We start from the raw sequence: 23446 nt of genomic DNA on the forward strand, positions 1-23446 counted from the left end.
GGGTTCAAAATGAATAGGCCAGATCCAAGATACTCCCAGAGACAACATCCAGGGACAGTCACCACATACAGCGTAGGAAAACTATGCCTTGATTGGCTACAGAAATCCACACTTCCAGAAATTAAACAACACTTGACTTTACTTAAAGAAGGCGTTGACTAACGAGACTTCTTACTTGGGCCTCGTAAACAACATCAAAAACGTTTCATATACGCCGGTATATACGCTGCGTACAACGAAGCTTGGAAAATAACGCAAATGGAAACTGCAGGTAAAATACGAGAAATTGATCGTATTCATTTAGAGAAAGCACTCTCTGAAGTGGACAATGGGTTAACAAATCTGTCCTCCAGAATGAATTCTTTGGACAGCATTGTATCATCTGCCATTGACATAATAGAACAGGATTTGCTAATGTTACAACATGGCCAGTCTCAATTGCGTTCTATAATGCTACTAGGCTGGATGTTGCAAAATCTCCGTTCAGGCTATGTGCCATGGCGTCTAATCAATACCACGTCATTGTTTACTGTCTTTAACCTTAGAGATAAAGAAATCTCTCTAGCACAAAGAGGAGCAGACTATACTGTGCTGAGCATTAAAAAACTGGAAAGATTACCATTAACTGTTTCTGAAAAACCTGTTCTTGAATGGATAATATGTGGCACCATAAAGATACCAGTGACGATTTTCCAATTTCAGTATTGTCTACAGCATGTACCAGCAGGCCTGTATGAAATGTTGGGTAAAGGATACATTAAGTCAACCTGGAATTTACCATACACACACAAATGTTGGAGTGGGAGAAAGGAGGTATTTCTTAGTACAAAGAATTGTAAAAACTCACTAAGCTGTACACTTTTATGTGAAGGTATTAGTTTACATGCAGCCTGCGGAGGTTCTTTAAATAAACTTTCTTGCCACATGCATGGTACTCCAGCGGCCATGATAGACCCGATTTTCAGGCAGATTTCCAATGGGAGCTACGTTATGCTCAATGATCACAGCTGTTGTGGCATGTTACCAGGAAAAGCCTATCTGGTTAGTGTGTCGGCCAGGGTCACTTGTTGTATGCAAGTATTGTATCCAAAAAGTACTACAGGCAGGGAGACAGCGCTATGGCCTTCACTGAATATCTCTTCTATACGAATTGATACTTTAAGCAGAATGAAAGCCATTCTTTTACAAAAAACTGTGCCACTGACCTCGTCTAGAGAAACGTATGATCTACAAGTTGCAAGGACTTCTGCAGAGATACATGCATTATTATCAACAAACTGCCCAGTACATTTCGCAGAAATGTTAGGTCAAATCTTAAACATGTCTGATACCAGTGGCATCGCACATGTATTTAACCCCTTCAGCGCTAATGACAAGGGTAACTCGTCATGGACTTTCCATTGATTTCAATGGAAAGTCAATGGAGCTCATCGAACACCCTTAGCAGCCAAGTGGTTAAGACGATCCTTTCAGGACTGTTAACACCATTCGAAGCAGTCCTCGGCATTTTTCCAAATTTTGTGCACTCTGTGTTCGGTGGTCTGCCTCTACTTTTGGGACTCGTAGCAGGAATTCTATTTTTATTTCTCCTGCTCCGATATGGCAAGTCTGGTCAACGACGATACCCAGACTACAATGGAACGGGGTCTCCTGGCCATGCGGTATCGTGACAGAATTACACAGATTCTTGGCTTGGCTCGTTTAAGAGATCTGAATACCACTTGGTTCCTTTCATTCAGACCAATCTGGCAAGATTGCATCTTACCTGTTCTACGATGCCTGCTTTGCGGAGAAGAATGCGTGTTAGACATCTGTCTTACACTTCCATCAGTACTGCCAGCGGATGTTGACACCTTGCTGGGTCCTGTAACGACTCATACATCGTGTTGCCCCTAACGGCTGCCAATCCTGATGATGGCATTCATTGAGATCTCACCAGCAAATCCAGCTATTGGTGAGGTACGTGGAACAACAGGCACACAGGCACCATCTACAGCGAACATTGCTAATGCGAATGACGCTGACGGCGATGCTTCACATCTATGCACATTTAATCTACTTGATGAAGTAGTTCCACTTTCACCAAATGTGGTAGACAGCTGCTTTGCCAGCGTAGATGATTTGATGTTTTCTCCCGACACCGAGAATAACTTTTGAAAGTGCACACAGCGTTCCATGTACTCTGAAATTCGGCCTTCGGTTTTTTAAAACAAACCCTCTAACTTGGGAACTCTATGTTTCTACACTCTACATTTGAAAACTGTTTCTCTTCATCCGAGAATAGACTCTTTTCACTTGGCACAAAGTAATCTGCTTAAGGTAGAACTATTCTTAGAGATCAAGAAATCCATTTGACACTTCCTATAGACACATATTTGGCATTATCTCATGAAAACGTGAACTGTTTATATATTATGCTATGGAATGGTCTTGACTTTCTTTTTTCTTCTGTAAATTTAGAGCCATTTCATGACTGTCATTTCATGTTTCATTTAGATAACATTTTTTAATGACAGCTATTGCTTATAAGATACGTGCAAAAAAAATACTCATGTATGTGTATGTACCATATTTGATGCATTTCATTGATTTTGGGTGGGATTATGAACACATGCTTTAGTTATGTTTTTTATGCTTATAGATTTAGTAATATTAGACATAATACGTGGAGTGGCTGTTGTATAGCATTTTAGGACCCTAGTGTAATTTTCCCGATTCATGCCTTTATATAGGTATAAAATATCTTATCCTTATATAGGCATAGAAATCATACCTATATTAAGACATAGCTCAAGTAGTCCTAATACAGCTTGGCTACTTCCACTAGTTCCGAAAATCTACAACGATTTCTTGGAAAAACCCGCCTTCAGCAGTCAGGGACTTCCCCCTGCATGAATATTAATTTATCCAAGAAATCATGGAGTTTTCAGAGAATTAAGTCTCTAATGACGTTATTATGTCCAATCTTACGTCAAACTCGGCACCTTCAAGGTATAAATACGCCCACACTTGTCCAAACAAACACACGGTGGTTTGGAGCAGTTCAACTATCTACTTGCCCTACGCGCCCTGCTGCAGCAAGTGCCAAAGGAAGCCGACCCTCCAGCTGACGCACTGAGAGACGCTGTACTTTCTCCAGCCGAGAAATCCAGCTCCAGTGTTTCCAGGCTACCCTTGCGGGTTGCTGGGAAATCGAGTCCTGAGAGAGAGATACAAGACCTCCTTCATTCTAAACCAAGGTACGGAGCTGATTAGACCCTAAGAGAATTCTTGGAATAGATTCTTGGCAAAGAATACTAAAACTAGGTTACACCTTACTTACTTCTTCCCTTGTACTAGACCTAGGTTAGGTACACCGGGGTAGGCGTATTTTAGAAGCACCAGTTGAGTACTTTTTAGTCATTATTTATCACTGTATGTATTTTATGGCTTAGAAACCATATCATGCTTTTACAATGTTATTTTATAATACTCTTCGTACTGTACGCTTTGTACTTTACCACAAGTATAACGATTGCAGCAGTTCATTTCTTATGCTTGAGAAAGAAGACTATTCAATAAAAACCTTTTATTGAAATCGCCCGTCTCTCTATTTCTCTGCACCTCTGGTGAAACGAAGCATGCACGAGTGACTGAGTGAAATAACTATCTATTGTTTCCGCGACTCTAGAGATATATTTCTTATTCTTGGGAAACAAAGTTGTCATGTTTTAAGCGGTTATCAGAAACGAATCCCTTCTTGTTCATTCGAGAAAGTTTCTAGTGACCTCTGAGCTAGCTGGCACACACACAATTAAGTCTAGTATATTCGGTATAGACCTAGTCGACTTCAGTCCTACGTCTAAACTACAGGATATACTATTCCAATGCTCAGAGCCTATTGGGAATATAGGAACTACACTACAGGATAGCTTTCTAAGGTTATCTTTGACCTCTTAATTCACCATAAGGGTTGTTTGGACTGGTGCAAGGTGCCCACTTTAATTAGTGGACATCATATACCAGGCCAACTTCTCACAAGTTAGTACTATGGAAATGGTTATTAGTGTAATTACTCATAAAACCAGGTATAGCTAATATTCTTACTGTGCTTGTTTACCTCTAACATACAGTGCTTGGAAACCTCAAAAACCAGTCTCTATATCATAGTTTAAATCTAGCGCTTGTGAAATCACAAGCTAAATGTCTTTGTTTGCTCGATCGAATTAGAATCAAGGGTTTAAAGCTCTAGTTAGCCCCCACCAAGGATGAGAGTTTACAAAAAGGACTGCAGAGAGCCCATTAAGTGAGCCAATAGTGTTAGGCCCAGCCTCAACTCAAAGTGATAAACCTTCTGTAACTCTTACATTGTTGTATTTCTGAACCAGAAGCAGAGTGGGCGCTGTTGGCTTTCTCGTTGTGATGGAAAATTGCATCTGAACAAAGTCAGCACATGTCACTTAGGCCTTTCTAGATCTAGTAATATGTGCGTACCCAGGATTTGAATTGAACCCCCAAATTTCCAATGTGGCCTTTGTCAGAATCAAAGCAGGTCATCTTTTATTTCAACACCCAGTGACAAAGCCAATAGGTCTCGCCTTTATAATGAGAGTACCAAGCTATTGGCTTAGTCATTGCTTGTTTGTAAAGCTTTGCGATAAAGAAAAAGAAAACACTTGGTGACCTTTGCTGACATACCGTGGCAATCCTTATCATTATGGTGGAAAGCTCCCCCCCCCCCCATCCCTGGGATGCTGGTAGCAGCCCTGCCACAATGGTGTACATCTCTGGCAGATGTCTGACATTTATGACACAATGGCATTGTGAATGGCATGATGATGGCCATCCATTGATGGTGGGCAGCCTGGCATGATGGTGCCCATACCTGGTGTCTTAAGTCCATTCTTGATATGTGATGGAAATACATAGGCATTTGAGGCTGAACCTGAGCATGGGTCTGAACAAGGGAATGTGAGTAAGTAACTGTCAATAATAAATGGTAGTAAATGGGAGCACCTGTTGAAAATATCAAGAAAACTAGCAAACTGCTACCGCATGTACACATTTGTCATGTATTGTGTGTCATTATCTCAGCCTCTGTAAGCCATAGAATAGTCATTTGCAGGCGTAGGATTAAAATGAGAAAACACCAATGTAGATGGCATTTACACATAATCTTTATAACATGACTAAAACTCCTAATTTAAAAATCAACATATGCTTTGTTGGTCCTGTAAACATATACATTTTTGATTTCACAGTTTCTTAGTTTTCCTTAAAACAATGCTGCTCTGTACTGAGGGCTATCCATTTTACTCTCTGTGGAATGCTTATCTTCACCTGGTTTGAGATCCCCCTTATTAAATAATGAAAACTACAACCTCTAAGCATAAAATCTGTTTTAGCTCAGACCAGGTGTGTTGTTACTGATTGACTGATTCTCCATGGCAAAGAGGAGGCGTTTTCTAGCTAAGCTCTTTTCAACCTTCTGCCTTCCCCGAAACCAACTATTGGATAGTTATATTCATCATTCGGGAGAAGTGTGGCTCACTGGTTAGAGCGGCAGACTCTGAAGCAGAGATCTGGCCCGGGACCAGGGTTCAAGTCCCGACGCGGCAGGGTCTTGAGCTCAATGTCTGTAGACTCTATAATTCTCGCTTCGACGCCTACTCTAATCATGGGTCCCACGCTGCAACTCTGGGCAATAGCTTGCTTAATCTCCACAACGGCCCCTACAACACTGGGATGCCTGGCTTCACCTTGGGGGTGCCCAGGAGGGGCATCTCACAGGGAGAGCCAGGAAGGGTTCCACAGCGTTATACAGCGCCGGGACGCCCCGTTAGGGCAGCTGTGCGCTTTACAAAATACACGACAAAAAATACACTACATCAAGGTCTGTGGCCTACAAAGAACCAATATAAGATCAATTCTCTTTATTAATTCTCACTCCAGTGTCAGCATGTAGCTGCACATGCAGTGGTACATCAAAAGAGATCACGTGAACTCTTTATCTATTCACTGTACATTATTACTTGCTTTGCGTCGCTTATATGCGTCCTTATGCTTATCTCTGCCATTTTGTACTAGCATCGCACTGCCTTTCTTGTTCTAGACTTATCTAGCACTTCCTTATTGCGTGATTCACTATATCGTAGTAGATTCTGTATATTTTTCTACTTGTCATGTAAAGCCCTCTGATACTCGCAAGAGTCTGGTTCGCGCTATATAAAACTTTCAAATAAATAAATAAATAACCAGCTACAAATGGAGAATGTCACAGATACCCCTCTCAACTGAATTAGATCCTCCCCGAATTGAAGGACATATCCATTACAGTATCTTAGTTGCTGCTGTTGACTCGTGTGTAGGCATTTCATCATTTGTACTGATCAATTTTAATGGTATCATCACTACATATATGTGCTGTTGGAGGCCTACGCCTGTAAGACTAGGGTAACCTAAGGAATATCCAATACAAAAGGGTGCCCCCCAGAGACTGATATATGGCAGACAAGCGGGGGAGAAATCAGAACAACAATCAGAATAGATATCTGCCCAACAAGATAAGTAAAAATGGCTCACTCAGAGTCCATAAAATGTATTCAGCAAAATTGAGCTCACTAGATTTAGGGACCAAAACACAGATTCAGCCGTGCAGCAGTCTTATAGTATAACATCTTTTTATTTTGTTATTTTCTTTCTTTATGTTGATTTTTGTGTTCGGACCAGGTACGGAAGCTAGAGGAGCCTGGACAAATCAAGCTCTGTAGGGTACCTGGCAAGAGTGTCCTGTGGTAAGATTGCCGTTTTTTTGCAGCCAAAGATTGCTACATAAAATGACATGTTGTTTGGCTGTTTAAGGGGTAGTTAAAGGAGTTAGAAGTGCTGGAAGAAGTTGATAACAGAGAAGGGTCGGATTGCTACACCGACAACTGTCTTGTGCGTTTAAACAGTGTATTGCAGGTCTAATCCCCGGTATCTTTTCAACAAAGACTCCCTAACAATACAGTCTCAAATAGAACTCTCCACAGAGATATAGATAGGTGAGAGTGGTTTTAGGGTGAGAGTAACAACGCCATGAATGTATTCCGGACATCACTTTGAGTAGTGAAATGAAATGAAAAGTTGATTTATATAGTGCGACTAATACCCAGGGGTGACTAAGCGCTAGCTCAGGAAGGAGACCGCAGAAACGATACAATGGAATTATTGGTTACAGAGCCAGGTTTTAAGAGCTTTCCTGAAAGCTAGCAACTGAGTTTGCTTTTTTAATTCCAGTGGGAGGGAATTCCAGAGTCTGGTAGTTCCCACCAGGAAACTTCTGCCGCCACCACCGGACGTTTGAAGTTTTTAGGCACTACAAGATTGTGAGCTGAGGCAGACCTCAAGGTCCGAGATGGAGTGTACCACCGAAAGTTGGCCTTAAAATAGATTGGGCCATTTCCAGGCACTGCTTTAAAGGCAATACACAAGGCCTTAAAGTCAATGTGTTTCTTCACCGGGAGCTAGTGTAAACCTCTAAGCACGGAAAAAGAGGCTGATTTATGCTTGAGAATACTCAGAAGAAATCTGGCGGCCTCATTTTGCACTATCTGAATTTTAGTGAGACACTTTTTCCGGATATTAACAAATAGGCCATTTCAGTAGTCAACCTACAAGGGCTGTAGTTATTGAATTTGAACACTCCTTAGCACACATTACAATATTCAGCACAAGTTTGCACATGTGTATTCCACTCATACATAGGTTATGCAAAATAACAAATTATTCGAGGTCCTTGTAATTCAGGTTGTTCTGCAGGTGTTGTTTATTTATTTTGATCGATGTCACAGCCAACACGTGTTTCGTCAGTAGGGAATGTAACCCTTGACTTTTTCAAGGCTGTTAAGTGAAAAAAGTAATATATTTGTAACACTCTCGGTTCCGTCTGAACAAGTTATTATTATACATCACTTTATGTTACACTGGTAGGTGGTGGTGGGTTTTATTTACATTGGTCATATACATTTGTGAATATTTAACTTAAGGGAAGTTGTGTTTAGAAAGCAACTACAATTGTACATGATTTACCCTCAGGATTTGAGAGTTTTCTTAGGTGCACCCATTGAGATATGGAGAAACCAGTGATTCGTTTTGTCATGCTTTTAAATTTTAATTGTGCGTTGTGAAACTAATTTCTTGAGTGGAGATTTCAGTTTGTGAGGTCGAATTTTATGCTATAGTGGCATGCGTGAAGTAAATGTGAAGTAAGTGCTCGGGGTACCTATTTTCCTCGAGTGTTCCTTTTTCTGTGTGAAGAGAAAAGGATCATGGTGAGATTATAAATATATTCTCAACTCCTTATAGGCGTAATAACTATGTTGTGTTGTCTCCGAACATGTTATGCTCAGTCACTCACCTTCCTTGAGGTGATAATTCCAACCCTCGAAGGGGTATCTGTTAGGGGACTTCGGTTCGTTTGCAGGTTATTCTTCCGTTATTAGCCACAGTATCGGTATGCTTTGAGGCAGCTGTAAGTCAATATGAAGTTTATTAGGCTGTAGTTACCATTTCTGTAGGTTATACATCTCCCAACAGATGTAGTGTGTTGTGAGTAGCTGGGAATCCAGGAAGATTTAATGAAAGGCAAAGAAGTGCCTTTTGACATTTGCCTTTTGTCCTTTACTAACACTCTGGCCTCACCCTTCCAGTGAAATTTGTGGTATATAGTTAGCAGTGCTAACTGAACCGTCTACAACCACTAAGGAGAATGTAGAGTGCGAGAGTGGTCCTCCAGAAAGATGACAATTTGAGGGCTCTGGGGCCCAAGTAATCCATCCCTGTAAACTACTCATACAGCCTTCCATGACCAGCTTAACACGCTACCCACCAGCAGCCACATCCCAGCCTTCCCACCAGAGCTCGAATATCAGTTTCCCACCAGTATCGCTTCTCTGTCCGCCCACCAATTGCAGCTGAGTTGAAACTGCCCTTCAGTGTGTATCATTCCAATTGGGTGTGTAAGAGTGAAACTCATTCACAGTATCCAGTAGTCTTTGAATGTTACACTCAATTGCATTCAATTTAAAAATGTACACAGTAGGTATTAAAATATGGAGTAGCCTCAATTTGTACATACAAAGGTCAAATCCCCCAGCGAAGCCAAGGACTTGTCCAATGGTCTCTGCTGTCTCACGTCTATATCTTCTCTGCAACTTTGTTCTCCTTTGTCCTGTCTTCCACTTCTTTCCACTGTATTTGCCTTTCTTTTTCGTTAGAATGTTGTCACTTTTTTCCAGTTCTTTCTGTATATTTCCTGTTCCATATGAGCTACCCACAAATCAGTGGAGGCTGTCATGTACCGAGGGCGGGGGGGGGGGCGGGTGGCACAAAAAAGAAATTAATAAAATACAGTTACCTCCCTGCACGACGCAATGTCCTCCTCCTTTGATCTTCTCTTAAGACCGACTCCAATGAGGGAACCAGCCAACTCCCCAAATCAATCCTGGTGCTGCTCTCATCAGCTTGAGAGAAGCACCAGGATTGGAGGGAGCGGCGCACTCAGCGCTCTCAAGTGCACTGGAAGCCTGCGCTTTCTTTAACACAGCTGTCTGGGCTAGCTGGGTTAGAGTAGTTTAAAATGTGCATGTCTGGCTGGCCGGCCTATGAGACAAACGCATTTTAAACTTTAGCGCAAGGTCTCTGCTGCCAATAGGCAGCACTGGTCTCGCCCCATCCAGTCACTCAATTCAGGAGTGGTTGGTTGCTGAAAAATAAGATGGTAATAAGCGTTATTACCATTTTATTTTTCAGCTCTGGCCTGGGGCTTTTCTTTGTGGGGCACCGCTCCTCCACTCAAATGGAGGAGCAGCCTCTGCCACAAATTATCCCATTGACCGCTGCTGTGTCCATATATATTTACGTCAGTAGTAGGCATCATATGTATTTACATATTGTATTGCAGCATTTATATATAGCGCTTACTACACATATGTGGGGTGCTGAAGCGCTTGTGTAATTGAGTAGTACGCGCTTACCGATCCTTTGCAGACGCCGTGAGGGGAACGGCTGTCCTTGGGGTCCTCTGCTAGCGCCGTGAGGGAAACGGCTTTGCTCACAAGACCAGCACCGTGAGCTCTTGCCTACATGCCCCAGCAGCCACCAGGGGAAACACGTGACTCCAGCCCCAGCCCCAGCCCTCAAAACGCGTCCGCCCCCATGCATCGCGGGACGCGCGCGGGCGGCGCCGGGCTAAGCCCGGGCAAAGGGCGGGCCGTCTGAGGCCACCCGGGGCTGGACGTGGCTGGGCCTGACCCCTTGGTTTACTAAAATTGTGACCCCATACAGCAACGAAGTAAGACTCACAAGTGCCATTAATGGTTGTGGAAGGGGACGATGACCTTCTGTAGTGTTCTTACTGTTGTATTTTAATATTACCTCAATGAGGAATTCTGGATTATAGCTTACCCAGTGTGTCATTCATAATATTTTTTGTAAATATGATATAATCTATACTCAGTTACCTATTGCAAATATGGCGAAACGAAAAGGAAACAAGACCCCTGTGGAGTTGGCTAGCGCTACGCTCGACAACTATCTGGTGAAAGCAGTCAATAAAATTAACAATGAAATCGATAAAACAGAACGGCGACTCTCACTGGGCCTAGGCAGTCTGCCAGCAACGCCCTCGGTACCTCTGGCAGCTCCATCTTTAGTAAGTAGGGAATCTAGTAATTTAGTTAGTATAACCCCTGAGGCTTTAGCCCAAATACCAATTACACCTACTACACTAATTGATATTTCGAATACTTCAATTCAGAGGTCCCCGGCCCCTAAAACTAGAAGGGGCTGTAGAAAAGCCCAAATGAAATGAGGAGGAAATTGTAATAAAAAGGGAGCTAAAACACAGCCAACAGGCACTTTAGGTGGAGTAGAGTCAATGGAGAACCCTAGTATAGTAAAATTGAACGCGGGTCAGCTTGACCAGTTAGTTACCATCATGGGTGCCAAAATAGAAAATGTAATTAAACCTTTAACTGAAAAGTTAGACTTTATCTCCAGAGAGGTCTCTAGGCTAGGTGACCAATTATCTGCCCATATCGAACTGGTAAAAAGACCCAGGGACAAAGTGGAAGGACATAGGGCTAGTAATGTTGCCCCAGGTATAACTAATGTAGTGACAGAATGTAGCGGGGAGATGCGCAAGACAGTAACAGATAAGTCTAACCCCCAACCGACAGGAGGTGAGAAGAACCTGGTGGTAGGAGAACCTGAGAATGGCCCGGGCCGAAAGAAGTTAAGCGAAGCCACACTATTATTCTACCCCCTGACTGTGCCCCATCCGTGGTTGTCCTAACAAATGTGCCACCCTTTGAACAGCATTTGAACCAGAACCTACAGGAATCGCATGATTCTCTTAAAAATAAAACAGTGTTCTGGCTGCATAAACAATGTGGGTTCCCCATGAATTATTCGAATCAGATTCTGAGCACCAGAAGGGTTAATTGGATTGGCAACTCTCGAAAGAGAAGTGAAGGCGACTGTGTTATTGTTAATTTTAAATATCCCCAACATGCTGCAACCACCCTGCTAAGAGCGGCTTTGATACCATATTTTGATAAGGACATTAGTCTACGACCACTGGGTTTCTTTTATAGCCACATTATTAGTAAACCCATTGGAAAAGACAAAAGAGGCTTTTCTGCCCCTAGTAATCGCACTAACTTATGTCCTTTGTTTGAGGTACTAGTGTTAAATCGTTACCAAGCCCTCAGTACCTTAGATGCTACCGACTGACTCTACCAAGATTGTTATACCAACATTGAGATGATGGAGAAAGGGAACAACTAGTAGATCCCAGACCATCATATATGGTCAATCGGGGCTCGGAAGCAGACGGTGATCACAATGATGGGGCTGTGCAACAAGAAGTGCCCACCCTAGTTAGGACTGGGATCTGTGTTAAAAATGGAATATCTGTCGTTAGCTGGAATATCGCCGGGTTGAACTCTAAGGGCGACATTTTGGGCTGGATGAATTTAATCAATTCACATGACATAGTTTGTTTCCAAGAAACGTGGTGCACGGATTTTGTTAATTATGAGGGCTATGTTTCATATAATTTATTAGCACAGGGTTCTGTATCAGGAAGAGCCAAAGGTGGCGTTTTGATTTTAGTCTCCATTAATCAGTCTATAATTGTAAAAAGGTATCTGACCGTGGGTGCTCATGTACAGATCCTTTGGTTGCATGAGAGACATGGCCGCAATGTACTCCTCCTTAACTTCTACAATAATATCTTTGATAATACTCGGATGCAAGTTGTAAAGGATTTGGCCGTTGTTATTGATAATTTGATTGCAGATTCAAATGTTTTCTTTGATTTAATTTGGGTGGGTGATTTTAACATACCGATATGTGAAATGTCTACCCAAAAGGTCTGTGGGGTCAAAAATAATGCTGGTCTGGACGATCTCCATTTCCGCCATAATAGCTATGGTGAAATACTTAACAAATTCATGGGTGACCATGGTTTGGAAATTCTAAATTACTCAAAAGATGAAAATGGTCAGACTGTCCCTTCGTATGTACGACATTACAACGCATGCTTTTACATTGCATGCTTTTACAACGCGAGTTTTACAACGCATACCATTACAACGCATAATGCTTTTAGGCGCTGGATAGTGAATTGTTTAATTTACTATTCCAACTCCAGTCCCCGTGGATAGTAGGGAAGGTATTGGATAGTATATTAAACACATTCCCTATCCTAGAGCGCCCCCCAGCGCATTTCGTTGTAATGGTTTGCATTGTAAAAGTTGCATCGTAAAGGCACTGCGTGGTAAAAGTTGCGTTGTAAGTGATGTTCCCCCTAGTTCTATTATAGACCATGTAATTGTTTCTTCTAATATTGTCCCCTACTGCCTGGCCCCTAGGATAGAAGTTTCCTCTTTGAGTGATCATAACTGTATTATCCTAGAAACCACAATCTGGGGAGGCAGGACAGTTTACCCGGGGAGAACAGTAATGAATATTGAACCACATAGGCCTAATGGTGTTAGATTGAGATGGAAAGGGAAAAATCAGACGAACTATTGAGCTCCATCGTTAAAGGGTGCTTTGCTGAAATTACCCTCATCTTAAATAATATTAATGAAGCAGATCGGGTTTTAGACATTTTTAATGGCATTAACAAACGCATAGATGCTATGTTCTCTAGGCCTGCCAGAGGGAATTTTAATCATAAACTGGGTTGGTTTGATCATACCTGTACCACACTCTTAACTGAATTAAAACATGCACTGACGCTAAGGCCCAGGGACACAAAATCGATCATTAAGTTGAGATTAGATTACAAAACCACCCTGAAACATAGTAAAGGAGAGCTGCAACAACAGGCCTGGGATACCTTAAACCAAGCAGCGGAATTGTCTGATTGTGCCCTTTTTTGGGCTACGGTTAATTCCCCCTTCCTTAAGGAGGACTCTATCCCTGAGCTTAACTTGAATGTCTCTAGTGAGGGGTGGGTATCCCATTTCTCTATGATTTTTAAATCTGATAATTGTTATGACACCAACCATAGTAACTGGCCTATTGTCCTCTGCATATTACTGTTCCCGAGGTGGAATTAGGCATTCGTGCTAGCAAAGGGGGGAAGGCCCAGGGGCCAGACGGGGGTCCCTATTGACGTCTGTAAAGCCGCTCCGGCGATGTGGAGCCCGATTTTAACTATTGTTTTTAATGCAACCGTATGTAACGAGGCTCCCATGACCTGGGGGGAATCTATTATAATCCCAATATATAAGAAGGGCTATAGGTCAGATGCCAAAAACTACCGCCCTATTTCTCTTTTAGACTCCTCAGTTAAGATCATGAGTAGAGTATTGTTGGTCAGGCTGGAAGAGTGGGTAGAGACCAAGGGGATTTTGGCCAATAGCCAGTATGGCTTCCGGAAAGGACGGGGCACACTCGATCAATGTATGAATTCAGATCTATTGATCGGAAAGTATACCCAGGCCAAACAAGATTCACTTTATCTCTGCTTTGCAGATCTAAGCAGCGCTTTTGATTTGGTGGACCATTCCATCCTGTGGCCAACTATGTTACAGCTTGGGGCACCAGAGGGCATAATTTTCTTCCTGGCCAGGCTTTATGAAAAATTACAAACTAGTGTGCGCTATGGCGTCAAAGGAGAGTGTACCCTGAAATTTAGTATAAATAGAGGTATCAGACAAGGCTGTGTTCTTGCCCCCTTGCTTTTTACTTTGTTTATTAATGAAATTGATGCAGTTTTAAAAAATATTAATGCTGATGCCCCCCAGGTCAACGAGGACGTAGTGCCGGTGTTGTTATACGCAGACGGTGCCGTGCTTTTATCAAGAACCCCCATTGGTTTACAACGTTTGATTGACAGTTTTACTGTTTTTATTAAAGACAGGAAACTGGTCATCAACAAAGGGAAAACACATACCATGACCTGTGGGGCCAAAAGAAAGTCGTCCAATGCATTTTTCATAGACGGACAAAAAGTGCTACATGTAGATAAATTCTGTTATCTAGGAATAACCTTCTCTAATGATAGAACATGGTCTAATGAATGTATTAATGGTCGCAATAAGATGGCGAAAAGTGCTCACGGGGTTTTCCGATTTGCGGCTAAGATTGGAGACAGACGTATCAGGGATATGCTTCAGATCAACCAAGCCAGATGTGTGTCAATTGCTCTATATGGGGCAGGAGTTTGGGGATTCCACTGTGATAATAGTTTACAGACAGAGGAAAATTCTTTCCTCAAAAAGCTTTTATGTTTGCCTACTTCCGCCCCAACTGAGCTGATCCACAGAGAATTAGGGATCAATTATTTGATTGATTTGCTATCGCTAAGGCCTCTTATGGTTTGGCGATCCATCTGGTTAAAGGATGAAACAGCTTTTAATAGATCTGTTATAGAAGACTGTCTCGCTTTAGATAATTATCTAAAAATTCCCTGGTTAAAATATATTGTCGACTGTTTTCGGGAAATTTTTGATATAAATATAAAGGCCAACCCTTGTGCTGCTGCCACAATAACGAAGAGTGAGTTGAAGTCAACATTTTTATTGCATAGAATAGGGAGACGGTCAATAAAGAATGGGTTATTGTCTTCCACCCTGTTTTACAACAGCCATAATGTCAACGAAGGTTTTCCCCTGTATTTATCCGAGGTGAACAGACCTTCCCATAGATTTGTTCTCATTAGACTTAGGTTTGGGTTGGTACACCATCTGGTGGCATTTCCCCTATCAATGAAGCAATGAAATTAATTTTTAGCATGCAATCTGTGGATATATGCTTTTTTACTGCTACATTTTTAAACCAATCAATTTATGCCAGAAAAAGTATGTTGTTTTAGCTTTTATGTGTGTGTATTTTGTTAAAATCTGCAATACTTGTTATTCTATGTGTCTCTCATGTGCTTTTATGGTCATTTTTGTATGCACCGAATAAAGCTTTATGAAACGAAATGAATGATTAGTATGCTAGTCTGTCTAGGCTGTGTTGTTCAAAGGAAGATGTCTAGTTTTGATACCATGTGGGAAGTGTTTCAATGTTGTGCATGGTGACCATCAATGTGTGGTTATCGTGTTATGGGACGTAGTGCGTAGCAGTGTGTTGGATGATGAAGTGTGAGAGACAGCTTAACAGTTTTATGTTTTTCAGTATGCTGGTAGCTTTGTACAGCTGAGAGAGAGAGAGAGAGAGAGAGAGAGAGAGAGAGAGAGAAAGAGAGAGAGAGAGAGAGAGAGAGAGAGATCTGTTGAGATGGACATTTTCATTGTCATTCCATATCTTAGTGTCTTTGTGAAATGTAAGAAAGCAGGCAGATTTTTTAGATATTTGGCACATGCAGTGGTGGACAGTATTAAAGTACTCCGAATTGTCCAGCTATGTGTGAAAGATCTCTTCAGTTATTCTATGCCTCTTCATTTGGTGGTGGCTATTTTTTGGGCTGTATAGTGCTGATGATATGCACCTCTCATAGCCGATATGTCTTATGTGAATTTAAGATGTATACATTATAATTTGTTTCTGACCGCTGAGTGTTCTGGTTTTAGTATTATTGTGGGTCATAAATGTTATATATGTGAGTACGTGACCATATAATGGCACGGCAAACCATATGTCAGCCATTCTTAGCTTACCTGCATATCAAAAGCAATTTGCTGGTGAAGTTGTTTGCAATCTGTGGGTTGTAAGGGGAGGATTACACCTGAGTGTACAATTGTTTGCTGGACTCTCTTTCGGGGATGTGGGAGATTCAGTTATGTGGGAAATAGCTGTGTTTTCAACTGTCTTCTATAGTGCATATACTCCTTTGGTGTTTCTAATGTTGGCCGGTAGTGAGTTGCAGAGCTTGGCAACTTGTACTGAGAAAACAGCACCTCCTATGAGTTTCTTATAATAAGGTGGTATAATAAGTGGTGCAAGCCTGGGGCGCAGTGTTCTGTTTTGTTTGTATTGCTTGAATTTGACTTGTAGATATAGTGGTCCTTTTCCTAGGAAGACTCTGTGGACAATGTAGAGTGCCTTGAACATTTCCTTTCTCGCTATATGCAGTCGGTGGAGCTATTGCAGGACTGGAGTCATGCGTTTTATTGGGTGAAGGTGGAGTAGAAGCCTTGCAGCAGCACTTTGGACACGTTGAATTTTTCATATGATGAATGTGGCTGCGCAAAGCAATAGGCTGTTGGGATAGTCAAGCTTGCCGATTACTAGTTTGAAGATGGCTTGTAGTTTATGTTGGTGTGCAAAGTATGGGAACTTGCGACATAGTGTTTTCATTGTGCAGAAGGCACTGTTTGTGACATTGTTAGCATGCGGTATCAATGATAGGTCTGAATTCATGGTTACTCCTAGGTTTCTTATTTCTCTCATTGTTGATTGAGAGATTTGAAGTTCCTTAGGCCATATGATGATAGGCTGGTAATTTTGCCATTGTGCGTAGGTCATATTCTCTGTCTTTGCGGTATTGAGCTTTAGATGATTATTCATCATCCATGTGTTTATGGCTCGAAGGCAGTCATCGAGTTGTGAATTGTAGAGGTCTTCAGGGCTATTCATTTTTTTAATGATTTGCGTGTCATCTACATAGTTGTAACAGGCTACTATTGCAATTTCCATGCTTTGTGTTTAGGTTGTATTCCTTAGAGTCAAAATATCTGTCTTCCATGGTTTCTCCAGAATTTCTATGCATTATTTCTGGGCCCTTATTATTATGCATTGTTATTTCATCAAACACTGCAGAATTGCCATGCTACTTGCGCATATCTATTGTTATCCTTTCTTTTGTCTTGCTTTAAAATATTTAAGACGTTTACAATGTGGAAATAAAATGGAGACTTGCTCATAGTGCAGGTGCCACTTTAGTGCCAGGCACTACTCCTGGCTGTGCCTGGCACTGTTATTCTTCTCACCTTTTGAGTCTCTCTCAAGTTGACATTTATTTTATTTTCTGACAGGAGAAACAGGGAACTGTCTTCATACTGTATGAAAACCGCAGGAGGCAGCGCCTGGGAATGCTGTAAGTACCGAGCTGAACTCTCCACTCACTCAGTCGTGTTTCTGTGTGGGCTACAGGGTGGGCATCCAGTGCTTCTGAGCTCCTAGAGACTCTTTATCTCCAGTTCTCTCTGTTACCCACACACATTGTGCATTTCTCTGTGGCAATCTTCAACTCTTCATCCACACCTTTCTCTCTGCCCATCTTTGATTATGCATATATCTTGCCTGTCTATGTCCCATTTGCACTGCCCCATTTCATCCTAGTGATCCCTTGGTCCATCTAACTCTGCCCATCCAGCCCTCTGTCCATCTACCTCTGGCTATCCATCTCTCTGTCCATCTGTATCTGCTTATCCATCTTTCTGTCCATCTGTCACTTCTCTTCCATCTCTCTGTCCATCTGTCTATCCTTCTATCCCCCTGTTCACACTCAGACCCCAAGCTTCTGCCCAGCCATCACCGTTTCCTAGTTGTGAGGTGATGACTGCTCTAACGAGGTGGGATTGTTTGTGACACCTGGTGGGACCACTGGGCACTGCCTCTCTGATTCTCATTACAGGACTATTGGGGAGGACCTCCCGGGGACGCTCATGACCTTTGCCCGCAATCTCTACATCATCCATCAAGAGATTTCGGCCCCCAACATGCAGGGCGAAAGCAACTTTAAGGTGAGTTTTTCACTACCCAAACCTTCTGGTCAGTTGAGATACAAGCAGCCCTCAAGGAGCACCAGGAGATTGACAGACATCCCACTGCTATAAAAACTGCTGAGGCTAAGGTTGAGGTTGAGGCTGAGACTGAGGTTGAGACTGCAGACTGCGGCTGAAACTGAGGCTAAAGCTGAGGCTGAGACTGAGGCTAAAACTGAGGATGATATTGAGACTGAGACTGAGACTGAGGCTTAGACTGAGGCTTAGACTGAGGCTGAAACTAAGGCTGGGTCTGAGACTAAGGCTGGCTGGGACTGAGGCTAAAGCTGAGGCTGACTGAGGCTGATATTGAGGCTGAGACTGGCTAAAGGCTGAGACAGTGGCTGGGACTGAAGCTGAGGCTGAAGCTGAGACTAAGGCTAAGGCTGAGGCTGGGGCTGAGACTGAGGCTAAAGCTGAGGCTGAGGTGGCCCTGTTCTGGTTCACGAGTTGAGCTTGGGAGGTGCTGGTCAGACAGGCCTGATTCGGCTATGGAAGGAGGTGGCATATTCGAGGTAGCCCGGGTCCTGGTCTGACAGGCCAAATTGATTCGAGGGTGTGTGGTGGGAAAGTGGAGGTGCATGTGTGGGGTCTGCTGAGCCCAGCAGATGCGCCTGCTGAAGAAGGGCCACTGTTCCAGTAGTGTGGTATGACAGGCCTGCAGGGCGCCCGGCCTACCTTGTAATCCAAAGTGAAGATGTGAGGCTCCTTCACGCTTAGTGACAGACATGACCTGGTGAAGGTTTGGGGGATTGTTAATTCTTGCTGAATTATAAAATGATCCTGAGAATTTTCATTAACAGACAGGACTTGCCTTAAGGAGTTTTAGGGATAAAAGGAGGCTAAGTGTTTTGAACCCTGATCCAAGAGCTTCTCCTTTCATGTTTGAGCAGAAAGAATGACATGGGTCTTTTAGGGGAGAAGAGCACTGGAGGGTCACCATATGATTGCACGTCAACCAGACACCCCTTTTCCGTTCCTGGATTTTGCCTTTTGTATATGAAGAAAGGCTGCAGCTCCCAGCATTAGCAGATCTGTTGAATTAAAACTCAGAATTAGAAAAGTTGTGTCCCGGTGATGGAGTCATCTGATCACCATAGTTGTGCAGACAAGTAGTACCACCGTTAGAAATAGCTGGGGTGTCATCCCTGGAGGGGGCCCTAGGCTCCAGGTTCCATTGGGCGAATTGCCCTTGGGATTCAGAAGATGAACTGGCAGGCCACAGCTTTCGAAAGACCATGGGGACTGGGCAGCATCCGCCGAACGGCTAGATTGTGTATATATGCCTCAAAATGGCGTCAATTGGCAGCTTGCAACGCTCTGACCAAGCGTGTCTCCCTCTTCTGTCACAGGACGCAGTGCGTGACATCGAAAACATCCTGGGCGTGGCAGACGAGAACAAACTCCAGTTTGAGCGCGAGAGAGCACTCGCCACCAAGGAGATGCCAGGCTAACTGATGCCAGCTATGAGGTGCAGAGAAAAGCAGTCGAAACGCCAAGGAGGAGGCGCCATTGAAAACGCGCGCTCTGATTTTGATATCCGCTCCTGGGGCATGTAACAAACTGCAACTTTTTGTGACCTGGAAAGATCCAGGTCGAACGTGCCCAAGCAGTGTTTAGCGTTGTGTGAATGTGCCATGACTGTACTGTTGATTACTTTGTTACTGAAAAATGATATTAATAATAACTGTGCTTTTGTATAGCGCACAATTCTCCCTCTGGGTGTCAAGGCACTTTATAATGTTTGTAACATTATCGATGTTGTTCAGCGACTTATTTTATATAACGCTAACATGTTGTTTTACTTCACGTAGCTCTGAGACACTGTAAGCATCCAGAAATGCCAAAACAAAACGCTATTCAGAAGGTTAAGCATCATGCGACATGCGCCAAAGGGCAGGCGACGGGAGAAGGTGTTTTTCCCTGGTGGTCGCGATTCCCACTTGGTGGACTGTTCCCTAAAACGCTTCAAACGACCACGTCAGTTTGCAGGTGAGCTGCACGAGACCAGGGATAGCTTCAGACGAGGGCGGGTCTGGGATGACGTTCGAGGCTCCTCTATGCACGCGCCCTAACGCGGAGTCTAGTCAGCGCGCAAGAAGCCATTTTAGGGCGAGTGTGGCCAGTTATGGGGCTGCGCTCCCCTGAGGCCACTTTCTTTCTGTGCACCGTCCATGTATATATGAATCCCCTGAGGCCGGAGTTGAGCTCTCACTCTCTCTGCGCTTCCAATGTCACCGCCTGTGAGACTTGGGCAAGAGTGAGTCGCTGTGACGAATCCAATGTGTGTGTGAGGACGAGGCATAGTGCAATGAACAGCTAAGGAGACATACGCCAAGTTTATACACAGCATAATGCCCTCAAGGAGTCAAAACAAATGGAAAACTGCACAGGAACATGGTATCCCAAATCACACTCCAAATAGGACAAGTATATTTTATCCACCATGAAAGGGGGGCGACTTAGTTGGCTCTTTTGGGGATTTCAACCTCTGTCTTGTAGTTAACAGGAAGATTAACCCACTGAGTTTTCTGACTAATTGCTGTACATGGATTATCAGAGAAGGAGGTTTTAAGTGTCTGACACATGCTTGGTGGGATATTTCTGTTGTTTAACATGTACATAGAGAAGCTGCCATGAATACCAAAGTTTGTTTTTCATTGCCAAGCACCTGGAACCCTTTTCCCCACAACCAATCCCTAACCAAAAGTGCAATCCCCAAATGTTTTAACTAAGTCTTAATTTGGATTCGTCAAGGTTTAAGTACCACAATTTGTTTCTCTTCACCCTTGGTGATGTATAGACTGATTGTTTCTGTTGTTAAAGGACGATCCTCCACTTAGCAGTGAAATAAGATAGTATAGAGTTGCATATGCAAAGTATGATGCGATTACCAGAAACTGCCTTGTCCATTAAAAAATGTGCAGTCTGCCAGCTCACCCTCGCCTTTCAGCTAAATCACCATGCGTGCTAATCCAGGGCACGCTTCCATTTCAAATGAACTGTGGTGGTTGTCAGCCCTGAACGGGGGCCTGTATCCACTGCAAAGCCCAAAGAGAAGATACCTTTCTGTAAAGTTAATGCCCATGAAAGTGTCAACATGGTTCCGGTATTTGAGAACCGAGATCTGTTGATAAATGATCCTCAGCTGACTTCCTTCGAGAAACATATTTCTTTGAGCAGGAGAAAGTGTTGCAGTTTGTCAAAGCATGAACACCAAATTAGTGGAACACATATAAAGTGATCATTTATCATATACAGTCACATTTAGAAGTATTGTTATTGGAAGCAGGAGCGGAGGCTGGTCACCATGATGCTGTTTCCTCTCTCTTGGGAATTAATGATTTTAACTCATAGCAGGAAGTATGGACTGTCTTTGTGTGTGCAGGGACGCGCATGCGCACACACCATCCAGTCCCTCCTGCTTTAAACATCGAGAAGAGTTGCCTCCAGAAAGAACCCCAGCATCCCTTCCCACTAGAGACGCCTGCAGCACACTCAGTTTGATGTGCATCCACCACCAGCTCTTCAGACACATCTGGCCAAGAAAGAAAGAAAAACGTTAACCCCATAAAGGGAAATATTGCAGGCGAGGGTGTTCAGAGCAGGTGCTGTGTTGGTTCTATTAGTTGTGTTAACCTGGGGAATGACAGTCCTGCAAAGCTGAGGTAAATTGTCTTGTGGGGAAACCAGAAGATTTTCTAAAAGTCTGCCTGAGTGGGCAGAGTTCAGTGCAGAGCCCCCTCCCCCTAGCCCTGCTGAGCTAGCTCTCAGAGGCGCTATCCTATCAGGGAAGTGACGATTTACATACAGGCATATCTGCTTCTGTTGCCAAGTGCCTGTGCCAAAACTACACCATATCCTGAACTAGGACCTTCGGAGTGACCCCTCTTTAGGCAGCCATAGGCAGTTTCTACTTGTGCCAGTGAACTCTGGGCAGAGTGGCGAGGACATTTCTTTGATTAGTTTCCACCTCATACAAGGTGGAAGCCTTGTTCAGTTACATTAACCCAAGGTACTCTGAAGAGCAGACCGTCACTTAGCCACCAATGTATCCAGCTTTATGATTAGCTTTCTTCAGCGAATCACGATTCAGGGCCTGCTTGACACACAAGTACTTCAAGGCTGCTCTTTTCAACTCAGAAGCAAATCCAGTTAGTTGGGAAGGTGTAGGCAGTGCCTGCCACTCAGCAGCAGGTAGCAAGAGTTGTTGAAGCAACCTGCAGCGAATCTTTATGTTGGCGAAGCCTTCACTCACAATACTGACAATTCAAGAAAGATCCCTGAGAACGAAATGTATAAATCACATATTTTGCAACTCCACGAGGTGTCACAGGAGATGCCAGTTGAGTGCCAAGTACACATACACTGTTGTTGAGGGCCAAACTATTGTTTGCCTTCAACTGTTCAGGCGCCATTGTCTGTGATCGTAGGGAAGTGAACCGTATTTCCATGCAGTAGTGTCTCTACAACTGCTTTTGATTTTCATGGGATTGTAATAGCTGGTGCTGAGCTGAAAAGCTACAACCTGGATGATTGAGCTAATACCTTGAATACTCCTTGTCCCGTCCCAGTCCAGTGATTTCATGCTGTGTGCTTTCTTTTTGTCTCTGCTAGCCATTGCGCTTCACTGTGGTACTACCAAAATACAATCAATCCTCTGCTATTTTTACCCTTTTGCTATTTATTTGTATAGTAAAACAGTTTTGTAAAAATAAGCAAGTCTGATCGTTTTTAATTGAGGTTATTCTTTTACGTTTGTAAAACGTCTACTTGACTTATCTGTATTGTCTCGCTCCTTTCCCTTGCAGTGGCCGACTCCTCTCTGAGTGGTGTTTTCTTTGCCTACATAAAATTTCCTTTACAGATGTGTGTACAGGAGTCCACCCTCGAGCTGTTCACAGCTTTGCAGTTAGACATTGCACCTTTAGACAGGCTTTCACATTTAACTGACCCAGCCAATAACAAACTTACAGTGAGTAAGCAAGGAAGTACAATTATGCAATAATGGGGAATGGATACACTAATTGCAAATGGGACATGCATTAATAGGTGAATGTGTCAGGCCCTTGGAGTAAAAATTCAGCTCAGTGGTCCGTCCATGCAGGCACTTTTATAATTTGTTTTTTTTATGGTCCGTCCATCCCCCTTGTGACTTCTATCACTGTAACTGATAGGTTGATATTACCCAACTTTAGGTACTCATTTCATAGACCCCAAAATGATAAAAAAAAACTGATTTGGCCCTTTAAGGA

The 23446-nt window shown here is 43.1% G+C and overlaps 1 protein-coding gene across 4 annotated transcripts in view; it reads left to right on the top strand.

Moving 5' to 3' along the window:
- The window catches only part of IQCH (IQ motif containing H), an 887303-nt gene extending 864394 nt beyond the window's left edge, over positions 1-22909 (top strand). For all 4 annotated transcript variants that reach the window (XM_078683047.1, XM_078683049.1, XM_078683045.1 and 1 more), the window contains 3 exons: positions 17460-17521; positions 18062-18170; positions 19544-22909. In XM_078683047.1, coding sequence (XP_078539173.1) covers positions 17460-17521; positions 18062-18170; positions 19544-19645 — 273 coding nt within the window. In that variant the 3' untranslated portion in view covers positions 19646-22909. The remainder of the gene's footprint in view (positions 1-17459; positions 17522-18061; positions 18171-19543) is intronic.
- Positions 22910-23446: the final 537 nt, after the last annotated feature.

The sequence above is a fragment of the Lissotriton helveticus genome, chromosome 3_1, assembly GCF_964261635.1.
Source record: "Lissotriton helveticus chromosome 3_1, aLisHel1.1, whole genome shotgun sequence".
Taxonomy (NCBI): domain Eukaryota; kingdom Metazoa; phylum Chordata; class Amphibia; order Caudata; family Salamandridae; genus Lissotriton; species Lissotriton helveticus.